Raw genomic sequence first — 24187 nt, forward strand, 5'->3', positions numbered from 1 at the left:
CTCAACTTCCTCATCATTAGGCCTCAATCAGTGAGGATCACTGATCATCAACACTAGTGCACCTCAAGGCTGTGTGTTTAGCCCTCTGCTTGACTCTATGTACTGTGGCTGTGCACAATTCCAATGCAATCCTCAAATTTGACAACACTACTGTTGTTGGATAAATCACAGGTGTTGATGAGTTGGCTTACCAGAGTGATCAGGACACCTGATTGAGTGGTTCTGCAACAGCAATCTCTTACTCAACATCAGCAAAACTAAAGAGATGATAGTTAAATTCAGGAAGGGGAAGGAAGGTGAATCTGAATCTGAACTTTTGGGGGTTCAGCAGTGGAGAGAATCAGCAGCTTTAAATTCTTGGCAGTAATATATCAGATGTTCTTTTCTGGGCTGAGCACACTGGTGCAATCACAAGGAAAGCATGCCAATATCTTTACTTTCTTAAGAGGTTAATAAGGTACAGGTTTTCACCAAGCACTAACAAACCTCTGCAGATGTACTGTTGAAAGTATCCTGACTAGATTGCATCATGGTGTGGTACAGCAATTTGAATGTGCAGGGATATAAGAAGCTGTAAAGAGTAATGGATACTGTTCAATACATCATGGGCACATCCCTCTCCACCATTAGTAGTATCTACAGGAGGCACTGCCTCAAGAAGGCAACATTCAGTATTCATCTCCACCATCATCTTTTTGCAGCTATCATCGGGCAACAGTTACAGAAGCCTGAAGTCCCACACAACCAGGTTCCTGAACAGCTACTTTTCTTCAACCATTTGTTTCTTGAACCAATCAGCAAAACCCTAATTACCACTAAAGTAACACTATAATCACTATGATTGCTTTGCACTCAAACGGACTTTGTTTTTTCTTGTTCTAATTATATTTTTTCTTATTAAAATTGAACTTAATTTATGTTTTTCTTGTGAATGCTGCTTATATGATGCTATGTGCCTGTGATGCTGCTGCAAGTAAGTTTTTCATTGCGCCTTTGTACTTGTGCATATGACAATAAACTCGACTTCAACTTTAGTTTATTACACTTTCAACAGACTGGCCACTTCTGACACAAACAAGAAAAACAAATTATCTGATTTGTTTGTAATTTCATGAGTCCCAATGTATAACTAATGGCAATCATCCTGAAGGGATTTGACTTAAAACATTAACTCTGTAAGCCTTTCCATTGCTGATCTGCTGAGTGTTTCTAGCATTTTTTTTGCCTTTCCCCCCCCCAGTTTCCCAGTGCCTTCAGTTTTTTGACATTTTAATTATTTTTTTAAATGGTGTTGGCTGTAGAACAAACATGGGCTAGGACACCACAGAATTCTCTCGCTATTTCATAAGACCATATTCTTCACATAGTGTGGTGGCAAATTTTATGGCATTGTGAAAAGGTAGTTGGAATGTCTTCAGCATCTCAAAGTTCAAAGTAAATTTTTTTTATCCAAGTACAGAAAAGTCACTATATGCAAGTCTGAGATTCATTTCCTGTGGGCATACTCTGCAAATCTATATAATAGTAACTAAAACAGGATCAATGAAAGATAAACTAGAGTGCAGATGACAACAAACTATGCAAATATAAAAAACAGCAATAAGTAATGAGAACATGAAATAACAAGATAAAGAGTCCTTAAAGTGAGATAATTGGTTGGGAGGACACCTCAATGGATGGGCAAATAAGTATAGTTAATCCCTTTGTTCAACCAAGAGGTGACATCTCTGACAGTATTGTATCCTATCAGGAGAAGATTTCCACATACAATGATTATACAGATGTGCCTACCTTATGTTGCTGGAGTAAAATATGAATACCAGTTTTATGAAGCAAGAGGTGCACATCAAAAACAAAGGTTGAATTAGTTAAGAATATCAGTTCATGTCATTAAAAAAAGAACAAAATAGCAGATAGATTGCAATAGAATTGCATAACATAAAGCTAAATGTACAGAACCTCGTACACAAAATGCTGGAGGAACTCCGCAGGTTAGTTAGTATCTATGGAAATGAGCTGAGACCCTGCATCAGGACTGGAAAAGGAGAAAGATCCCTGAATAAGAAGGTGTGAGGGAGAAGAGAACAAGGGGAAGCTAGAAGGTGATAGGTGAGGCCAGGTGAGTTGGGGGAGGGGGGGGTCTGAATTAAGAAGCTACGAGGTGATAGCTGGGAAAGATAAAGGGCTGGAGAAGAGGGAATTTGATAGATAATGAGAGTGGACCATGGGAGAAAGGGAAGGAGGAGGGCACCAGCAGAAGGTAATAGGCATGTGATGACAAGAGGTAAGAGGGCTGTCAGAGTGGGGAAATAGAAGACAAGGAGAAGGAGAGGGGGAAAATTACCAGAAGTTGGAGAAATCAATGTTCATGCCACCAGGTTGGAGGGCAACCTAGATGGTATATGAGGTGTTGCTCCTCCAACCTGAGAGTAGTCTCATTGTGGCAGAAGAGGAGGCCATGGACCGACATATCAGAACAAGAATGGGAATAGGAAATAAAATGGCTGGCCACCAGGAAATCCTGTATTTTTTTGCAGATGGAGCAAAGGTACTAGACAAAATCCTTCAATCTACATAGGGTCACACCATTGTTGAGGAGGCCACATTTGGAGCACCAGATTCAGAGAACGACCCTAAGAGTCATCTGGAAGGACTGTTGGGACCCTGAATGGAGGTGAAGGAGGAGGATATTGGGCAGGTGTAGCACTTAAGCTGCTTGCAGGGATAAGTGCAGAGGTAGAGTTGTGGGGAGGAACGAATGGCCAAGAGAATCATGGAGGGAGCAAACCCTGCGGAAAGCGGAAGGGGGTGCTGGTGGAGGTAAAGGTGTGTTTGGTGGTAGGGTTCAGCTGAATATGGTGGAAGTTGTAGAGGAGGCTCATGGGGTGGTAGGTGAGGACAAGAAGAACTTTATCACTGTTAATGAGGTGGGAAGATGGGGTGAGCGCAGATGTCTGGGAAATGGAGGACATGCGGGTGAGGGCAGCATCGATGGTGGAGGAAAGGAAAACTCTGTTCCTTGAAGAAGGAGGATATCTCTGATGTCTTGTAAAGGAAAGCCTCTTCTTGGAAACAGATGTGGCGGAGATGGAGGAACTGAGAAAAGGGAATGGCATTTTTTCAGGAGACAGGGTGGGAAGAGGTATAGTTAAGACAGCCATGAGAATCGGTAGATTTATAAAAGATATTGGTAGACATTTTGTCTCTAGAGGTGGAGACACAGATATCAGAAAGGGGAGAGAGGTGTCAGAAATCAGAATTTAAAGGTGGGGTGGAAGTTGGAGGCAAAGTTGATGAAATTGATGAGCTCTGCATGGATGCATGAAGCAGCACCAATGCAGTAATCAATATAACGCAGGAGGAGTTGGGGAGCATTACCAGGGAAGGTTTGGAATGTGGACTATTCCGTATAGCTAATGAAAAGGCAGGCATAGCTGGGGCCCATGTGGGTGCCCATGGCTACATCTTGAGTTTGGAGATGGAGGAGTATCCAAAAGAGAAATTGTTGAGGGTGTGGACCAATTGCTCTTTTCCCTTCCTTTCCAGTCTTAATGAAGGGTCCTGGCCTGAAATGTTGACTGTTTATTAATTTCCATAGATGCCATCTGAATTTCTGCTGCATTTTGTATGTGTTCTCTGGATTTCCAACATCTGCAGAATTCCTTGTGTTTGTGTACATACCTGCTTAGCTCATATCCTTGATCACACAGAAATAAACATCTCTAGTTTCTATGTTAAAGAGATAGGCATGAACATGATGGGCCAAATTGCCCCTTTCTGCATCATAAATTTATTTGGAGACATAGGAGAATCCATGAAGAAATGATAGACCTTTGATATTCAGTGTTATTCCTTCAAGGAAGATCAAATAGACTTGTGCTCTAGAAAATGGCTTGACATGATGGAGATCTCAAAGATTTATGAATATGCTTTTGGACTGTATTGTATTTTTGGGAGAGAGCAGATTAAGTGGTTATAAGTATAAGATGGCCACCAACGAAAAATGGGAATTCAAAGACTTATGTTTATTTACAAAAGGGTGTGTGGAATGTGGAACTGACTACTACCAGGAGTATTTGAGGTGAAGAGTATATGCACATAAGGAGAAGATAGAAAAACACACAAGAGTGGGGAAAATGAAAAATATAGGAGGGATAAGTTCATGAGATTTGATAAAATGTGAGACTAGTCTCGTGTGGAATATTAACAAGCAAAGGCTTTTTAGCCTAAGTGGCATATTTGTGTGATAAATATTATACAAAGTAATGCATTGCAAACTAAATATTTCTGGTTTTCCCTTAACATTTAATACTATTGTATTTAAAGGGACAAGACTGAAATGTTAGCTCCCTTTTTCTTTCCACAGATGCTGTTAGTTTAGCATTTTCTGTTTTTACTTCCTATTTCCAGCCCCTGTAGAATATTAATGTTTTTTTAACATTTATTTGAAACCAGGAGTTCCCCTTTAAACAGTTGTGTATTTTGAAATGGTTAAAGTGTTGCACGAAACAGGATTTTCGGGGTCTGCTAATTTTGGAGCATAAAGAGAAACTGATCTAAACCGGATTATGAATATGCAATTTTCAACCTTTTTAAAAGTATTTATTGTAATTATTACTGTTTAATAATCATCATGGAATAAATGTAAGAAAAATAATTGGTTAAATCTGTCCAAAGTTTCTTTGCCTTAACAATTCAAATAACTGTATTGCAATAATGAGTTTCTTCTGAGATTTCTTTGCTCCATTCATTTTGTTTAGTAAGAACCTTATTGTTTCCCAATGCCCATCTCCAACCTATGTCATTCATTCATTTCAAATATTCATAAACTATTTTAGTTTGATACTTTTGTTAAAAGGCTAGGGTACAATGAAAGCAAATTTTGGCCATGTTTAACAAGACTCTCTGTTATTTCTATTTTAATAACTTGTAAGTAGCATTACAGAGATTACATCAATTTATTTAAATGGTATTTTTCAGGATGCTTTCCGGTATTACTATTCAACCAAAGAAAAAGAACCCGATTGCCATTAACTTCAAATCCTATGGAACATGAATCAAGCTCCAATAGCAATTTTCCCACATCGGAGAATTTTGATTCACCACCTGCAGGTAACCACCCAAGCTTTCACCATACTATTATGCTCTTCTTGTCTTAATGTAAATGTCTTCAATGGGATAATAACTGTCCATTATCTTGATAGCTTACAAAACCTTATCAATGTTTCTCTGAGCACGTTTTTTGGGACATGTGGAGGTGCTTAGAATGGCACCTTGGTATCACTTGTATTTTCTTTCTAAGCTCCCACTTAGTCATTTACTGCCAAATTTGAAAACTCACTGTAAGAATCAGAACATATTTTCACACAATGATGGTTCGGTTGTTTAACTCTAACCAATCTTTATTGAATGGTAAATAGGTTTCATTGTTGCCAAACAAAAGTTGCCACAAAGCTATGCTAATTAAACAGATGTATCTTAAAAAATGAGCAAAAAATCATTTTCCATTTCACATCATAAGGTAGGGTTTGACATGTTTATTTGTTAATCTTAAAGGCAACAGAGGATTGATACAAAGCAGACCACAAAGCAACCAGATAACAATGCAGAACAATTATGAGGCTCAGCTCCAGTATCCCAGTAAGAGGAGCTATTTGGACAATACCAGTAGTTCAGTAAAAACTATGAAAACCAGGTAGGTCATACAATAATTAAGATGTGTTAATTTTGATGATATCTATGAGTTCGAATTGCTTTAGATATGAAATCTGTTTTAAATCAAATTTTTCAAAGAACATGATCAGTAGTAAAATTGAAAGAAAGAAAACTTGATTTTAAAGACAATTGATTTCAGGTTGTTTTGATTTATTTCTGTTTTTAATTAAAGCATAAAACATTAGATTAATTCGATTGCTGAATCCATCTGTGGATGTGAAGTAGACTAACCAGCCTGTTAGCATGATATTGTGATTGCTGCATTTTTTCCTGTAGACTATGAAAACATAATTTGCTTAATTACAGATAGGGGATTTTATTCTTTGTATACTGCCTGATGTTCTTTCCTCCTGATGGATGAGAGAAAAAAATTAAGCAGTGATTCATAATGAGTGTAATGTGATCACTTAGCTGCATTCTATGGTCTGCATTTGGTTACACTTTTACAAATGAATGCTTTTTGTTTTGAATCTCCTTCGCCATGTTTTCTACTGCTCTAGAACTGCCCTAACCAAACTCAAAAATGACATTCTCAGTGATAGGTGATTGCGGCATGAAACAGGTATCCTAGTTTTCCTCTTTGACCTCTGTCCAACCTTCCACACTGATGACTAATCTACACTTTTCCCTCAATTCCCATCTTTCTGGGATAGAAACTTTCACTTCTATTTTTTTATATAAGCAAAGCTTTGCTGATTTTGGGATGAAATGAGAAATGATTTGATAGAAGTGCGTAAGATGATAAGAGACACTGATAGAGTGGACAGCCAACACCTTTTTCCTAAAGCAGAAATGGGTAATATTAGAGGGCATAATTTTAAGGTGATTGGAGGAAAGAAGGGGGGGATATCAGAGGTAGGTTTTTTACACAGAGAGTGGTGGGTGTGTGGAATACGCTTCTAGGTATGGTGGACAAATATATCAGGGACTTCTAAGAGACTCAGGCACATGAATGAAAGAAAAATGGAGGGCTATGAGGGAGGGAAACATTAGATTCATATTGGAGTAGGTTAAAAGTCAACACAACATTGTGGGCTGATGCCTGTCTTCTATTCTGCAGGCAGTGAGTGGATCAGGCAGCATCTCTCGAGTGAGAAATATAATTCGTATTTCAAATCCTTTAATCAAAGTTTGTATTTGTTTGAACATTGTTACTGGCAATGCATTTTTCTTCCAATCCTACCTACAACTATGTCATACAGAGATATCCAAAGATTTATCTTTGGCCCCTTTTTTTCAACTTTCTCAACCTTTATGCAGGCTCTTGTCCATGCCATCTGAAAACCTGACTTTAGTTTATTCTAGTGGTCTAAACCTCCAGATCTCCTCTCTATGAGTTCTGATTCCTGCTTCTGTGTTGTCACATTGGTTTTCTGTTATCTCTCTTCACTGATTCATAACTTCCTTCTGATGAACATCAGAAATTCGGAAGCCATAATCTTGAATCACAACCACAATTTGGATCCCTTGCTAGTGATTTGATTTCTTTTGCCTTTCTTGATGTCATTATCAAATGTTGTTACTTAGGCTGAATTTGCACAACACTGTACTTTAACCTCTGTAATGTTCACAACAATATTGACATCAATTTATTTCCTTTAGCTAGCAAGTCTTTTGTATCATGTTTTATTCATTATTAGATTAATTGAAACAGATGTCCCTGTAACAATCTTGATCCACAAAAGGTAATATATGATTTTACAGATAGAGATAATAATATCTTTATCTTCTGTTACGAACCCCGTAACTGGGTTACTTACCAGCAAAGATAGAGATGTCCGTTGGAGTCTGATGATACTATTTTTAACAGTATTTATTAGCAAAAATACACAAAAATAATATCAATGCAAATAAACAGATAATATACATCGTCAATACTAAACCTAAAAGTGCGGGTATAATAATAATCAATAAGAAATAAGCTCTATCGTTGTCTAGGGGATAATGAATTGTCCGATGGAAATATAAAGTTCGCTGCAGTTCACACAGGCTGCCGTCGTTTGGGTGTCGCTGTGTTGCAATTGTTGGAGAGAGAGAGAGAAAGAGAAAAACTTGCCGACTTTCCTTTATGATTTCAATCCGTCAGGTGTCTCATTGTCATGGCCGTTCAAGTGTGACCTTTCCTTTAGCTAAACCGTTCTTCCGTGATGAGCCCGCCACCCAGGCAAGGGAGGACGCACACGAGATCCCACTGGCTTTCGCTATAAAACGCTGTCACTGGATTTCTAGCGTTTCTCCTGGTGCGTCTAAAGGGGTGTTCCCCAGACCCATCTTTTATCCTCACTCACGGGGTCTCAGATGTCAATCAGGTTGGGATGATGCAATCCGTCAGCCAGACCACTCTGGTTGTCCCCTGAGGGGTTTCGATGAATAGTACAGTACTCAATACACAATTTCTTCTCCAAGAGACAATAGCAGTAGTCAGTGGTTCCGTTCCGCTTATGTCAGGAGACATTCCAAACCTTGTGTATTCTGTGTCTCTCTCTCTCATTTCCTGGCATGCTGTGTATCTCTCTCATTTCGGGTCTCAGACCCGAAATAATAGCTATCTTGCGATTCTCAAAAAGGAGGGGGGGGGGCGGGCATTGGCGATTCAGGACCCTTCTGCCCATCAGATTTACTCCACATTTGTAGCACCTCCATCCTTCTAAGGATTTTTGCCACAGGTAAAAATTAATGAATACAGAGTCTTACAGGATTTCAGAATCTAACACAATACAAAAGAGTTTTTTTTTCCACTGCAGAGTAATATGGTTATACATTCAATCCAGCATCTAAACAGTTAGCGATTACATTGCCACTTCCTTTAATATCTTAATATCTTGTACCTTAATAAATTCCTGTAGCATCAGACTCCAATTTAATAACCACCTATTTTTATTCCTTTTCTTCAGCAAAACAAAACTAAAGAGTTGTGATCTTAGCTTTCATGTATATTACAAAAGTTCATGCAAATACTAATCTTTATTTTACTTTGAAACTTAACAGTCAATCTTCCATGGTGTTGTCTTTATTATTTACATGCTTTGTCGAAATCCCTTAAAACCGGATCCTGTTAATTAAAGTGCATCCCGTCAACCCTTGCCCATTTTCCATTTAACTCCCACGTGGTTAGCTTGCGTACCAGTGTGGAATAGGCTTTTGCATGCTCCTTTCATAGGAGTTATTTTATCAACAATGTTTTCCAAACTTAGCCCATTTGCTGAATTTCCACACAATTCTTTATTTTTAAGCAAGTCGTTAGTTTTATCTTCGGGACCCTTCATTCTATTGGTTTTCAGCTTAAAATCTGCAAGCGATCCCTCTTTGTCCAAACAACATTTCAAATTCTGCCTTTTCACAGCACACCCTTGAATAACATTAGTGCGTGGGGCACCTTTACATTCCAAATCAAACTGTAATTGATTCACAGGCACCGTGTTAACAAACCATTGTCCCTTCAGCCTGGTTACTGCTTCTGACACCAATCCAGACTTTAAATTTTCTTCATTCAATTTAGGAACTACACTTTTCCCTTTCCCTTCAATAATAATATCCACATCACCACCTTTTATCTCCTCACTAACTTTTAACACACCTTCGAACACAAACAACTGGGAATTCTCACTTCCCACTAGTACCAAGGTTAAACCTTTCTTCACTGAACCAAGTCCATCTGACCCACAAGGACTGCATTCCTTTTTAACTGAATCAAATACCTCAGGCTTTTCCTGAGTTTCATTACTAGGTTCAGTACCACGTGCATCCACATCTTGAACACACTCAAACGGGACATCTGCCTCTTCCAGGCTTTCAATACCCGTCCCCTTTTCAAATTCTAAGTTCCCCTGATCCTCCCAGTTACTCTGTGGGCAACTCCCTTCCAGAGTAAACTCAACCCTGCAGGCTGAAACAACCTCATCTGCCAACCCAGCAGACTCCTTCAAGGTAATGGCATCCTTTTCATCTAGGACTGCCCTCATTTCATTATCGGGAACACCTTTAAAATTTTCAACTTCTTCAAACAGTTCTGTCAAGCCAGAACTTCTGTCCAACCCTGGACCCTCTAACAGCCTTATCTGTTTCTCATGTTTACTCCGTGCCTCTATAAATTTCCTCCTGGCTAAGGGTAGGTCTACCTCCTCTCCTTTACTCTCTTTCACCTCCCTATTCTCCATTTTACCACCCTCTAATCCCTCTTGGTACAGGGTCGGTAAAAACGTCTCAGCCAAATCGATACTGGTCTGAATTAAACTGGTCTCTTTCTCAGCTGCCTTTCTCGACATGCTGCGAGTGGTCGCGCATGCGGGATAGATCTTGGAACCTAGGGGCGGGTCCTCAACACTTACAGGCTGGCTCGTCGGCTCCATGGCCGACCAAACTTCACTATCAGCTAAATCGTTACCCAGAAGGATGTCTACGTCAGTTCTCGGAAATTCTGATCGCACCCCTATTTCAACTGGTCCAGATACCAGCTCACAATTTATAATGATCCTATGCAAAGGCACAGCTTCTGTCCCTTTTCCTATGCCTCTCAAAGCTGCCTCTCCAGTCTCGGGACCAAAATCTAGTACCTTACAGAGAATCAATGACTGCTCAGCTCCAGTGTCTCTCCAGATCCACACTGGAACTGGTGTTTCTCCCTCTTTCACAGACACGGTCACTTCTGAAATAAATTTCTCACACCCCTCTTGTATTCTATCTACCTGGGGCTTTCTCGTTGATTTACTGATCAACACAATACATCCTGTAGGGACTGCTGCTTTCCCTTTTCCTGTCTCCTTCCTCGGAGCAAAGCACTTAGATGCAATATGACCCACCTTTCCACAATTATAACAGGTCAAGCCAGGACCCCTCCTGCCGTCTTGCCTTTCTTCCTCCTTATTTTTACCACTAGCTCCCGGCAGAATCTCTGCCTCAGCCGGCGGGCTTTCTCTACCCGTTCCCACGGTCTTTCTGGTAACTCTTATTCGAGGAAACTTTGTCTTGTGGGTTAGGGCATATTCATCTGCGAACCTAACAAATTCGGATATGGACTTATTCGGCTTCTCGTTCAAATACATCCGGATATCATCCGAAACACAACCTTTAAATTCCTCCAATCAGAATTAACTCCCTTAAACGCCAAAAATCCTCTTCCACCATTTCTGCTGCACACCAACGATCCAAGAGCACACCCTTCTCATAGGCAAACTCTGCATACGTCTGATTCCACACTTTCTTAAATTTCTGAACTTTTGTCTATAGGCCTCAGGTACCAATTCGTAGGCCCGAAGAATGGCCTCTTTTACTTACTCATAATTCTCAGACTCCTCCTCCTCCATAGACAACGCCACATATGCCCGTTGTGCCTTTCCTTTAACACACTTTGTAACAACGCCACCCACTGATCTCTGGGCCACTTCTGACTCACTGCCACCTTTTCAAAATGCAGGAAATAACTATCAACATCCGTCTCCTCGAATGGAGATACTAACCCTAAACTCCCTACTAACATTAAATCTCTCCTCTCGGTCTGGCCCTTGAACTCTTCGCTCTTTCCTTAACTTCTCCAGGTCCAGCTCATGTTGCCTCTGTTTCTCCTTCCCCTCATACTCCCTCTCCTTTTCAGCTCTTTCCTTCTCCTTTTCGGCTCTTTCCTTCTCTTTTTCAGCTGCTTCCAGCTGTTTTAACTTAATTTCATGCTCCCTCTGCTTTTCAGCTCTTTCCTGCTCCCTTTTCACCTTTAACTCCTTTAGCTGGAGCTCATGCTCCCTCTGCTTTTCAGCTCTTTCCTTTTCCTTTTCACCTCTAACTCCTTAGCTGGAGCTCATGCTCCCTCTGCTTTTCAGCTCTTTCCTTCTCCTTTTCAGCTGCTTCCAGCTGTTTTAAACTTAATTTCATGCTCCAACCTTAATTTTTCCAACTCTAACTGAGCCGTCCCACTAGCTGGTACCTTTTCAGGGATATTTTCCAATACCCTCAGCGGAAAACACATTCTTCACAATATAATACTGTGTTATTGGCCCTCCACACCTCCCACTTTTTCATTGACAACCTCACCTCTGCGAGATTTAGTCCTTTCGCAATATTTATCAAGTCCGACTTTGTGGCAGCCTCTAGCGCCTCCGGAGTCGGGTTTTTTATAAATTCGTCTACGTCCATCTTTGCTGGTTTCCCATCTGGTTACCTGTGCAACCAGATCCAAGTTTGGACTTAAAAGCCCAATTTACTGGCCCTCCAATTTGGTATCAAATCTTGAGATGAGGCCCCAAGTTGTTACGAACCCCGTAACTGGGTTACTTACCAGCAAAGATAGAGATGTCCATTGGAGTCTGATGATACTATTTTTAACAGTATTAGCAAAAGTACACAAAGATAATATCAATGCAAATATACAGATAATATACGTCGTCAATACTAAACCTAAAAGTGCGGGTATAATAATAATCAATAAGAAATAAGCTCTATCGTTGTCTAGGGGATAATGAATTGTCCGATGGAAATATAAAGTTCGCTGCAGTTCACACAGGCTGCCGTCGTTTGGGTGTCGCTGTGTTGCAATTGTTGGAGAGAGAGAGAGAAAGAGAAAAACTTGCCGACTTTCCTTTATGATTTCGATCCGTCAGGTGTCTCATTGTCTTGTCCGTTCAAGTGTGACCTCTCCTTTAGCTAAACCGTTCTTCCGTGATGAGCCCCGCCACCCAGGCAAGGGAGGAAGCACACGAGCTCCCACTGGCTTTCGCTATAAAACGCTGTCACTGGATTTCTAGCGTTTCTCCTGGTGCGTCTAAAGGGGTGTTCCCCAGACCCCTCTTTTATCCTCACTCATGGGGTCTCAGATGTCAATCAGGTTGGGATGATGCAATCCCTCAACCAGACCACTCTGGTTGTCCCCTGAGGGGTTTCGATGAATAGTACAGTACTCAATACACAATTCCTTTTCCAAGAGACAATAGCAGTAGTCAGTGGTTCCGTTCCGCTTATGTCAGGAGACATTCCAAACCTTGTGTATTCTGTGTGTCTCTCTCTCATTTCCTGGCATGCTGTGTATCTCTCTCATTTCGGGTCTCAGACCCGAAATAATAGCGATCTTATGATTCTCAGAAAGGGGGGGGGGGGGGGCATTGGCGATTCAGGACCCTTCTGCCCATCAGATTTGCTCCACATTCGTAACACTTCATATTAGACTCAGTCTAGAGCTTGTGCTCAATAACTGCTGCTTCATGTTGGAGATATGTTTACACTAAAGACCCAAAGAACTATTTACATATTGTTTTATCTCCTCGTTTGTAACTTTTCCTTATTCTGAGGGGTTTAAGTTATTGTTGAATTATTAGTCGCAGAGAGGAAACTGTGATACAAATGGAAACATTCTTTTGTAAAAATACAGAATGGGGTAATGCAGAAAAGTACTGAAGTACAAAAAAAATACATGCAAAAAAGTAAGAGTTTAGGTGTGGAGCCAATTTTCCCAAACATGACTTAATTATGTAAATTGCCACACATAGTTTCCAGACTGGTATACAATGGTGTTCTGGACACTTATTTTGAGGGTTACTTGTAGTATAGAGTTCTGTAGAATAAATCCAGCCAAGTGATCTTTGTTGTTAATAGTCTTCAAAATTTTGCAGGAGAGAGCCTGTCTTTGAGGCCTTTGGCCTGTCTGCAATTAGCTGATAAGACAAAATAACAATCAGGGGTTATATAAATATGCTATTGGAGAAAACATACAAATACTTTGTCCTGGTGTTAGTCAAGTGACAAAAATTGTGAAACCAGCAAGGTTATCTTTGCAATAGCTTAGTAGAATTTGAGAAAATGTATGTATACTGGATATTTGAAATGGAAAGTTCTGGATAGTAAATCAATTGTCATAATTCATCAGAGCCTTTTTTTAATCCTCTACTAAAAAGTTCTGCAGTTTTACCAGTTTAATTCTCTGACAGTATGTACTACATTTTGTGTGCATTTTCCAGAAGTATCTTTCTCTTTGTTTAAATAATAGAATGACACTGTGACCCAATTTGGGGTTCCCCTCCCCCACTCCCCCCTCTCCTCTCTCCCCCCCTCCCCCTCTCCTCTCTCCCCTCTCCCTCCCCCTCTCCCTCCCTCTCCCCTCTCCCTCCCCCTCTCCCTCCCCCTCTCCCTCCCTCTCCCCCTCCTCCTCCCCTCCTCCCCTCCCCTTCCCCTCCCCCACTCCCCCTCCTCCCCTCTTCCCCTCCCCACTCCCCCTCCCCTCTCCTCTTTCCCTCCCCCTCCCTCTCCCCCTCCTCCTCTCCCCTTCCCCTCCCCCACTCCTCTCCCCCTTCCCCTGCCTCACTCCCCCCCTCCCCTCTCCCTCCCCCACTCCCCCTCTCCTCTCCCCTTCCCCTCCCCACTCCCCCTCCTCCCCTCTCCCCCTCTGCCCCCCCTTCCTCTTCGCCCCCTCCCTTCTCCCTCCCTCCCCTCCCCTTCCCCCTCTCCCCTCCTCTCTCCCCTTCTCCCTCCCCTTCCCCTCTCCCCTCCCCCTCTCCCCTCCCCCTCTTCCCCCTCCCCCTCTTCCCCCCCTCCCCCTCCTCCCTTCCCACCTCCTCCCTTCCCCCTCCCCTCTCCCCTTCCCCCTCTCCCCTCCCCCCTCCCCTCCCCTCCCCCCTCCCCTCCCCCCCTCCCCTCCCCCTCCCCTCCCCTCTCCCCTCCCCCCTCCCCTCCCCTCTCCCCTCCCCTCTCCCCTCCCCTCTCCCTTCCCCTCTCCCCCTTCCCCTCCCCTCTCACCCCTCTCCCCTCCCCCTCTCCCCTTCCCCTCTCCCCCTCCTCCTTCCTTCCCCTCTCCCTCTCCCCTTCCCCTTCTCCCTCTCTCCCTCTCCCCTTTCCTCCTCTCCCCCCTCTCTGTCATATACATACATAATTAGGCTATTGGCCTATCAAGTCTGCTCTGCCATTCAATCATGGCTGATCCCTAATTCCCCTCCTCTGCCCCACTCCCAATAATCTTTGAAGCTGTGTCCAATCAAGAACCTACCAAGTTCTGCCTTAAATACTTCCAACGACCTGGCCTCCACAGCTGCCTGTGGTAATAAATTCCACAAATTCACCACCCTCTGGCTAAAGAAATTTCTCTGCATCTCTGTTTTAAATGGACGCTGCTCTATTCTGAGGCTGTGCCCCCTTGTCCTAGACTTCCCCCACCATGGGAAACATCCTTCCCGCATCTACTCTGTTGAGGCCTTTCAACATCTAAAAGGTTTCAATGAGTTGTCCTCCATCGTGCTAAATTGCAGCAAGTATAGACCCAGAGCTACCAAACGTTCCTCATATGATAACCCTTTCATTCCCAGAATCACCCTTGTGAGCCTCCTCTGAACCCTCTCCAATGCCAGCACATATTTTCTTAGATGAGGAGCTTAAAACTGTTCACAATACTCAAGGTGATGCCTCACCAGCGACCTCTTGAAATAAATGCTAACATTGCATTTGCCTTCCTCACCACCAACTCTATCTGCAAGTTAACTGGTGTACTATACAAGGACTTGGGTGCACTTGCTAACTGCTGTCAAAGTATCCACATTCTAAACTACTTAAATACACCTGAAATTGATTTTTTTTCCAAAATAATTAAAGATAAAAAGCTAAAAACATAACCAGAAGAAGCTCTGCAAATTCTGGAAATCCAGAGCAACACTCAAAATACTGGAGGAACTCAACAGTTCAGACAACATTTATAGAAATGAATAAACAGTCAACGTTTCAGGCTGAGACCTTTCATGATGAATGTAAAGGAAGGGGAAAGAAGCCAGAATAAGAGGGTAGGGGTTGGTTGGAGGAAAGGAATATAAGCTATCAGGTAATAGGTGAAGCCAGGTGGATAGGGAGGGGGGATGAAGTAAGAAGCAGAGAGATGATAGGTGGAAAAGATAAAGGTTTTATAGAAGAAGGAGTCTGATGGGAGAAAGAGAAGAAGGAGAGGCACTGTGGCATGGTGGGGGAGGATCATAGGTAGGCGAGGAGAAGAGAAGAGATGGGTGGTAGGAGTGGGTAATTGAAGAAGAAGGTGAAAGTTATGGTAAGTTAGTTAGATGGAATATGAGTTATTTCTCTTCCAAAATGAGAATGTCCTTGTTGTGGCAGTAGAAGAGGTCATGGACCAAAATCACGGAATGGGAATTGGAATTAAAAAGGTTGACCACTGGGAGTTCCTGTTTTTTGTGAATGGGCTGAATGTGCTCAACAAAATAAACACCCATTCTAGATGGAATCACATCACTGTAGAGAAGGCTGCATTGGGAGCACTGGATACAGTAGGCAATCCTAACAGATTTGCAGGTGAAGTGTTGTCTAATGTGGAAGGACTGTTTGGGGCCCTGAATGGAGGTGAAAGAGGAGGTAAATGGGCAGGTGTAGTTTTGTTGTAGGGTTAAGTGCCAGGAGAAAAATTGTTGGGGAGGGATGAATGGACAAGGTCAAGGGAATCACAGAGGGAGTGATCCCTGTGGAAAGCAGAAAGTGTGGGTTGGGGGGGGGCTGTGAAGAGTGTGTTTGGTGGTAGGATCTTCCTTTTTGAAGATTTCCTGGATAGGAAAGTCACATCCTGTGAACAGATATGGTGGAGATGAAGCTAAAAACTTATGCTGGTTAAAAGCAATAATATAGTAAATTTTAAAACCGAGAAAAAAAAAACGAGCTAAAATTGCCATGTTTTCACTGTTCCCTCCGTCAAAATTCTTTCCTTCCCTGACCCTAACTCAAACCCCTGCCATGCTTTCACCATCCCCTCCAAAAATGTTTTGCTGTCCCTACCATTTGAATAAAGCTTGACAGCTGCTCTCAAATGATTAGAGTACTACTTTCACCACAAGCCATTGTTGGCATAATGAATACATTCTGGACTTGGTGGTTATTCCAATGGCATAGGAGGTTAGATGAACTGGTATCTGACATCCAGAATATGTCTGACTCCAGAGCTAAAGCATGCAGCCATAAATAAAGGGTGTGGTGAATGGTAGTGAGCCAATCACAATCTGACCTACTGAAACTATTATTTTTTCATGTGCCCTCTGTCTCAGATTTTGATATATTACACTGATAATGGGAAATAAGATGAACTATTTAAAGACTTTATTCTCTTCTGTATTTTTATATCCTAACAAACTAAGTGTTAATTACTTAAAATGCTCCTTTTAGCCAACCTCAGCAACATGAGCCACAACATGAACAAGCTCGGGCATACAGGAAGTTTTCCTATGGATCTAATGCTGTAGGGCAAAGCAGCTGGAAGTAAGTGAATTAAGTTTTCACTGAAGTTGACTGTATCAGGTGCTGGTAGAAAATTTGGTATTGAACACCCTATTTATAGAGATAAGGATCATTCTGTCCCTTTGAAGAGAGTGGTCAGAAAATAGTCCAAATGCTGGAAATGGATTCCACTATCTTCTGTTGGTTATTGACAATTGTCTTTAGCGTCAGGTATTTTGGCACTGATTTTAGACGTTCTCTGCCAAGGAGCTGATGACAACATGTTTTTCCTCTTAGGAATTTTAATCAGATTCAAAATCAAACGTTCATTTGAAACTAAAGCTTGGGCAGTGTTGGTTTTAATTTGCCTTATTGAAATGATAATCACTTTATTATTATATTCAGTCTACTCAACTTACTGTGACTACCAGACATTCGGTAAGATCATTGCAAATATTTTACATCAGTACCACTATTCCTCACTTACTCTATACCATTAAATATACTCAGTGACTGAGACTTTGCACCTCTCTCAGACACAGAATCCCATAGAATCAGTAAACAGCTGATACTGCCCTCACCCACATCTTCTCCATTTCCTGCACGTGTTCCTATCCTCCCACAATCACAATTGGTTCCCCTCCAAATCTGAGACAGAGGGCACATGAAAAAATCTCATCAGGACTGAGATTGTGGAGAGAAGATAACCAGTATAAAGAGCCAAGAGGGAGGAGTGAAACAGCCTCATAGATACTAGGTAGGACTGGATGAGGTGGGGGATAATGGACTGGCTGGTGGGTAAGAGGTGGAATCAGATAAGGATAAAACAGGAAGCAATGGGCACATGGAGCCAGTTGGGAGAGATAAGAGAGGAAGATGGAATGGAAGCTGGAAGGTGATAATTGGAACCAGATAAAGGAGGAAAGATAAGCAGATGGAACCAAGTGGAGGAGGGAATAGGAAGGGTAGGGTAGGGGAGATGAAACTCAGGTTGAAAAGTGAGGGTGATAAACAGATGTAAATAGGTAAGAGAGAATCTAGGTGGAAAAGGAGAGTTGAGGGTGTGCGTTCTTGAAAGTGGAAAACCAAATGTTCATACCATTAGGTTACCCAAGTAGAATGTGAGGTTTTGTTCTTCTAGTTTTGTGTTTGCCCTCACTATGGAAGTGGAGAAGGCCAAGGATAGACATCAGTCTGCGAGCAGATAGGAAAGTGACATGCAACCAGAAACAAGATAGTCACTTTGCAGAGAAAGTGTAGGTGGACTCTCTGATGTAGAGGAGGCCACAACGAAAACTCTGGATGTTATAGACAAGATTGAAACAAGTACACACGAATCTCTGTCTCACCTGGAAGGAGCATTTGGATCCCTGGGTGGCAGTGAGGGAGGAGGTGAGGAGCAAATGTTGACCTCCTACAATTTCAGGGGTAAGTACCAGAGGGTGAGGAGGGTTGGATGGGTAGGGATGAGTAGACCAGGGAATGATGGAGAGACTAGGGTGTCATGGAGACTCCTGCGGAAAATGGAAAAGGAAGGAAAGGGCAGATACCACTAGTGGTGGGTCCAGATACAACTTTTATTTTGCTCAGATTCCAACATCTGGACACCATTTTGCAGTTTAAAGAATACTGTTTCTGTTTATTTTATGACCTCACATCCTCCACAGATGTCTTGCCCATTTATTTAATCTGCCTATAGCTTCCTGAGAATCTCTGCATTCTGCTTTAGACGCACTTGTACTCGTCTTAATATCATTAACAAACTGATGTTAAAATTGCTTGCAACATTAAGAGATTGTAAGGCATTTAAAGCGTTTGACATTGCTGACCAGACTAGCAGATAGTTCATCTTTCATAAAGGTCATTATGTATCCATTAATATCTAACAAGTGTCATCACTGATGTTCTATATAAATGTAAATTGAAATGAAAAATGTAACATTATGTGATAGTAAAATGCTGGAACAAATAGTTATTTTTATAACAGGTAGTGAACATGCTTTTTCTTGGCATTATGACTGAGTTTTATATTTTCTGTTCTAATTAGAATTTAGATTACCTTGTAATATTGATATATAAAAAAAACTTCATTACCTGATATGATGGAGTAGGATGGTGCTATGAGGCATGAAAACTTATAATAATTATTGAAACTTGAGTTATATTGGTGCTTTGGAAAACATAAATTGGATGATTTTTGATAATAACTTCATGTGAAAGTACTTCAGTTTTTCTGTGCAAAGGTAGTTACGGAAGATAGCAAATTACCAATCACATGTTTATTAATTAATGCAACACACACAAAATGCTGGAGGAACTCAGCACACCAGATAGTCTCTGTGGAAAAGAGTAAGCAGACAACCTTTCGGGCCAAGACCCTTCATCAGTCTCAGCCTGAAATGTCGACTGTTTATGCTTTTCTATTGATGCTGCCTGGTCTGCTGAATTCCTCTAGTATTTTGTGTGTTGCTTGGATTTCCAGTATCTGTATATTTTCTCTTGTTTGTTATTTATTAATTAATGATGGGGCATTAATTCAGTTGATAAGAGAATATTGTAAGTAAGGTGGTAATCACACAAAATGGTCACTTGTAGCCAGGTTCAACAGCAAATACCTCATCAACAACAAAGGCAGGAGCACAAGCAATTTTCAAGTGGATCCAACACCACAGGGCAAAGCAATAAAACCAGTTGGAAGTAAGTTAATTATAGAGTGTAGCTGACACCTGTTAATATAATTTACTTTTTAAAAATCATTATTCACATTGAACATCCTTCGACAGGAATGAGTCTTCTCAGGCTTCAGAGATCATTCTGACATGAAGCAGTGTTCTGAGGCTTCATGTAGCCAAGGTGTTGTTCCATCATTTATAAGATCCTATATTGAAACTCATTTGAAGTGGTTAAGTTTATTGTGTAGATGGTGAATTTACACAATCTGAGATAGAAGTTTGCATATGCTAAAATAAGCATGAATGTTGCTGTAACATGTATATATTTCTATATGATTTTTTAAAAATTCAATTTTTCTGTCTTAATTAGATTTTCCAAGGCCATTCCCAATATATCTGTACTCTTGTGATACTAAACCAATGAGTTCTCAAATGGTCTGGTTTTGATCTATAGTTATTTTCCTACTTTTCAACTGTGATGGTATTTTAAAGTGATTTACTTGCGCTTGAGATATTTAAAACAAAATGAGATCACAAAGCTTTTGTGTAAATGCAACCTAATTCATTCTTATTGATTAGTTTGTTTTAACTGAGTGACATTGTGTTGATTTTAGCATCCCTGGACAGATGACGAGAAAAATATCTGGATACCCCATTGTACTTGGTTACCTGTTGCCTTCTTTGGAAATTTGACTGTGTACAATTTCAGTGGTGTAAGAATATCTAATTGAGAGAACTGAAAACATTGGAAATCTGAAACTAAAACAAAAATATTGGGGGGAAAGTTCGGTATGACAGGCATGTGAAGAAGATCAATGACCTGACATATTGACTCTTTATCTCTCCATAGATACTGTCTGAATTCTTTCAGCACTTTCTGCTTTGTTGGTTTTCTGATCAGATTTGGCTCCAAGAGAGAGCCACCTGATAGTCATGCAGACTGGACACTTACTCTGGATTTCCAGCATCTACAGAATCTATGGAAATGAATCAACAGTCAATGTTTCAGGCCAAAACCTTTCATCAGGATTGGAAAGGAAGGGGGAAGAAGCTACAATAAGAAGGTTGGGGAGAAGAAGGAGTACAAGCTTGAAGGTGATTGGTGAAACCTGATGGGTGGGGCAGCGGGGATGAAGAAGATGGGAGGGCACCAAGTGGAAAACATAAAGTGCTGGAAAAGAGAGAATTGGGGAGAGGAGAATGGATTGTGAGAGAAATTTTCACAAATGAGGAGAAAAGGTAAGGAGGGAGTCAGAGTGGGGAATAGAAGAAGAAGCAAGGGGGAGGTTGGAGAAATCGATGTTCATGCCATCAGGTTGGAGGATACTCAGACAGAATATAAGGTATTGCTTCTCCAACCTGAGAGTGGCCTCATCGTGGCAGTAGAGGTGGCCATGGAGTGACATGTTGGAATGGGAATTAAAATGGTTAGCCATCGGGAAATCTGCTTTTTGTGGAAGGGGCGAAGGTGCTCGACAAAGCAGTCTCACAATCTACATCCTGCTTTTATTCCTTCCCCTCCCTCACCTACTTATTCTGGTTTCTTCCCCCTACCTTTTCAGTCCTGATGAAATATCTTGGCCCAAAGCTTCAACTGTTTATTCCTTTCCATTGATGCTATCTGACCTGCTCAGGTCCTCCAGCATTTTGTGTGTGTTGCTCTGGATTTCCAACATCTGCAGAATCTTTTGTGTTTATGATTTGCAGAAATTCTTGTGTTAATGCATAAAATAATGATTATTTGCCAAGTACATGTAGAACTTTATCCCAGAATGAATCATGATCTTTGAAAGAAAAAGTCTCGAGGAAAATAGGGATGTTTTATATGCTGAATGCAGTAGGATACTTTACGTATCCAACTGTATTCACCATATTATCTTAAGACTAAGTCAATTCAAATTGTAAAACTAGGGTTAATTTTTGTTCATCAAAGTTATTAAAAGATATAGAACCAAGCTGGTTAAATGGAGGTAAGTTACAGTCTAGTCATTATCTAATTGAAGAGGAAAGTGTAGAAGGGCTGGATGGCTTCTTCCCATATATTAAAATAAGGTGAATAATGCTTTAATTACAGCTACATTGTCTTTGTTGGTACTGTTCACTTTCCATTTTCATAAGTATCTGCAGCCATAAAAAGGGAGAATAAAATAAAGAAAATCTGTTTGAAGTATTCCTGTTCTATGATGCTTAGTATGATTATTAAAATGCTCAATGGCAATTCATTGACCGCAGAAGGACTTATTTCCTGGGTTGCTGTTCACAACTTAATTTTGAATTTGTGCTCAAATTATTTGGTTGCCTCGTTCAATATTGTTGCCCTAAGCAGTTAACCCCAAACCCTCAGTTTAATTATAACATCTCACATCAACTCAGCTGGAGAGGGCTGTAAATGGAGTAAACATTACACATTGCTTTAATATAGCTAAACTGTGAACTAAAATTAATTACCAATTCTAATCAGCAAGCTTTATATTTATGTAACAGAGAAATTGTGGACTCGTACAACACAAAGAATCCATTCAGCCCATTAAGGCAGTGCTGCCTCTTTAAGTAGCCTATTCATTTAGTCTCAAGTTTTGCATCTTTCTTTCTTTATGCATATCCAATTTCCCTTAAAAGTGACTGTTGAATTGGCTTTTGCTTTTGTCCATCTGTAAATGTGTCACTTCACTTTGTAAATCAAGACTAGCCTCATACACTTCTTTTGTTAATTAATGCAACATCATGCCCTCTGTTTACAAACCCTTTGAAAACAGAACTACTTATTTATCATAATTTTGACAATTTCTGTTAAATTCTCCCTTAACTTTATCTGCCATAAGGAGAACAATCCCTACTTCTCTCCTCCTCACTTAAATGATATGCTTTATTTGGGGTACCATTCTATTTGATCTCTTCTCAAAGACCTTGATCTTCAGAAAGAATAGTTGGCAGATTTGGACAAAAAGTACAGCTAAAAGCTGGCCAGTGTTTTTTTATATGTATATATAAAAGATTTCCAACAAGTTCTTGAGATACTTTTAAACATTTCCTATGACATTTGCTTAAAGGCATGTAAAGCAGAAAGCTAAATGTTTGCAAACAATTTATTATGTAAAAAGGAAACAAGAAAGTGTGTATAGTTTATTCAGAATACAAAAATATTTTGTGGACAGTTTTCCACAATGTATTTCTCTTTGGTGCAATAATCATTTTGTTATATTATTGTGCATACTTGTCAGCTAAGGATACACCCCTTGAGGTAAACATGCCATTTAGAAACAAGTGATCAAGTCAGTCAAAATTCCCCTCAGACTTTAGGACCTCACATGGTTGAGTTAGTATAAGTTACACTGTGCCAAGTTTGAAAACGTACAGAATTTGTAATCTAGTTGTTTAGTGTGGTCATATCCAACATTGGAAGATTCTGTTGATGTAAGTTACTCTCTTGCTCTTGAAGGAGTAGCATAGGACATGGTGATGCAAGTAAGTTATGCCCAGGAAGGAGAAAAAGAGTTCCTTCAGCACTCTTTGTGTGTTGGTCTGGATTTCCAGCATCTGCGGAATCTCGTGTTTACATATTTACTGTTTTTATCATAATGCTGGGAGTATGATACTTGAGCGAGATTTAGATATTTTCACATTTCCTTATCAGACTAGGCTTATTTCATTTGTCACTAAAGCACATTGTGGACCAAATGCTTGAACTTTGCCTGTTTTGCTTCTGCTTTATTTTTGGCTGTTTGGTTGCATTATGTAATCTTCCAGCTGGTCAATGGTTCCACTGTTTGTTTGTTTAGTATTCTGTGTACAGTAAAGCAAAGTCCCATTGATTTTTGTCTGCAAGAACACACAATGATTGTATAGAGATTTTACTGAAATTTTCTAAAAAGCATGGTTTCATTGTTAGTTAAATTCAAAGTTGATCACATTTTATTGCAAATTGCATTTTTAATGTTTATATTATCTTCTAATTTTAGCACAGGTGTTAAACATCAGCTGGGAAACATTTGGAAAGAAAATCCTAAGCCTACAATAAATGACCTAAAGGAATTTGCATCTACTACTGGCACTAATTATTCACAAATGAAAATGGCAGATACTTTCAGATCACATGTCTCATCTGACCCTTACAAAGCACAGACAAAATCTTATCAACAAATACATCAGAAGTTCAAGAATTCGCCTCAGAATATAGCAAGGAATAGTTATTGTAGTCAACAAAATGAGTTTACTGAAAATCACTTTATAAATAATCCTGATGATGGTGTCGATCAGGTACGTTCTTCATAAATTTTGCTTAAAGTGGTTTTTGTCTATATTGAATATGTAGTTTGGATATTTTGTTCTGTTACAAATTAGGTCATATTCTTTTGCTCTATTTTTTATTGAAACTTCTAATAATTGTTTGTGTCTTGCACAGCATTGCTGCACAAAACAACACATTTCATGGCATACTGTATGCCAGTGATAATAAACATGATTCTGATTCTGTAATAGGACATTTTCACATTTCATGTGAGATTTAATGTTGAATAATGATCTAGCATTATTTTGGTGCAGAAACTCTGGGCGGGGGGGGGGGGGTGCAGGATATTCCCTTGTGGCTCTTGTGCACCTCCTAATGGGTGTTTATAGAGATGAGGATTAAA

General features: G+C 40.4%; 1 protein-coding gene across 9 annotated transcripts in view; it reads left to right on the forward strand.

The window, feature by feature from the left end:
• spata22 (spermatogenesis associated 22) overlaps positions 1-24187 on the forward strand; it is a 57257-nt gene that overhangs the window by 2652 nt on the left and 30418 nt on the right. For 8 of the 9 annotated variants that reach the window (XM_073053295.1, XM_073053290.1, XM_073053292.1 and 5 more), the window contains 5 exons: positions 4981-5112; positions 5557-5695; positions 16834-16926; positions 19480-19581; positions 23516-23813. In XM_073053295.1, coding sequence (XP_072909396.1) covers positions 4981-5112; positions 5557-5695; positions 16834-16926; positions 19480-19581; positions 23516-23813 — 764 coding nt within the window. The remainder of the gene's footprint in view (positions 1-4980; positions 5113-5556; positions 5696-16833; positions 16927-19479; positions 19582-23515; positions 23814-24187) is intronic. The other variant, XM_073053291.1, reaches the window with a different exon arrangement.

This window comes from Hemitrygon akajei, chromosome 8 (genome assembly GCF_048418815.1).
Source record: "Hemitrygon akajei chromosome 8, sHemAka1.3, whole genome shotgun sequence".
Classification (NCBI taxonomy): Eukaryota; Metazoa; Chordata; class Chondrichthyes; order Myliobatiformes; family Dasyatidae; genus Hemitrygon; species Hemitrygon akajei.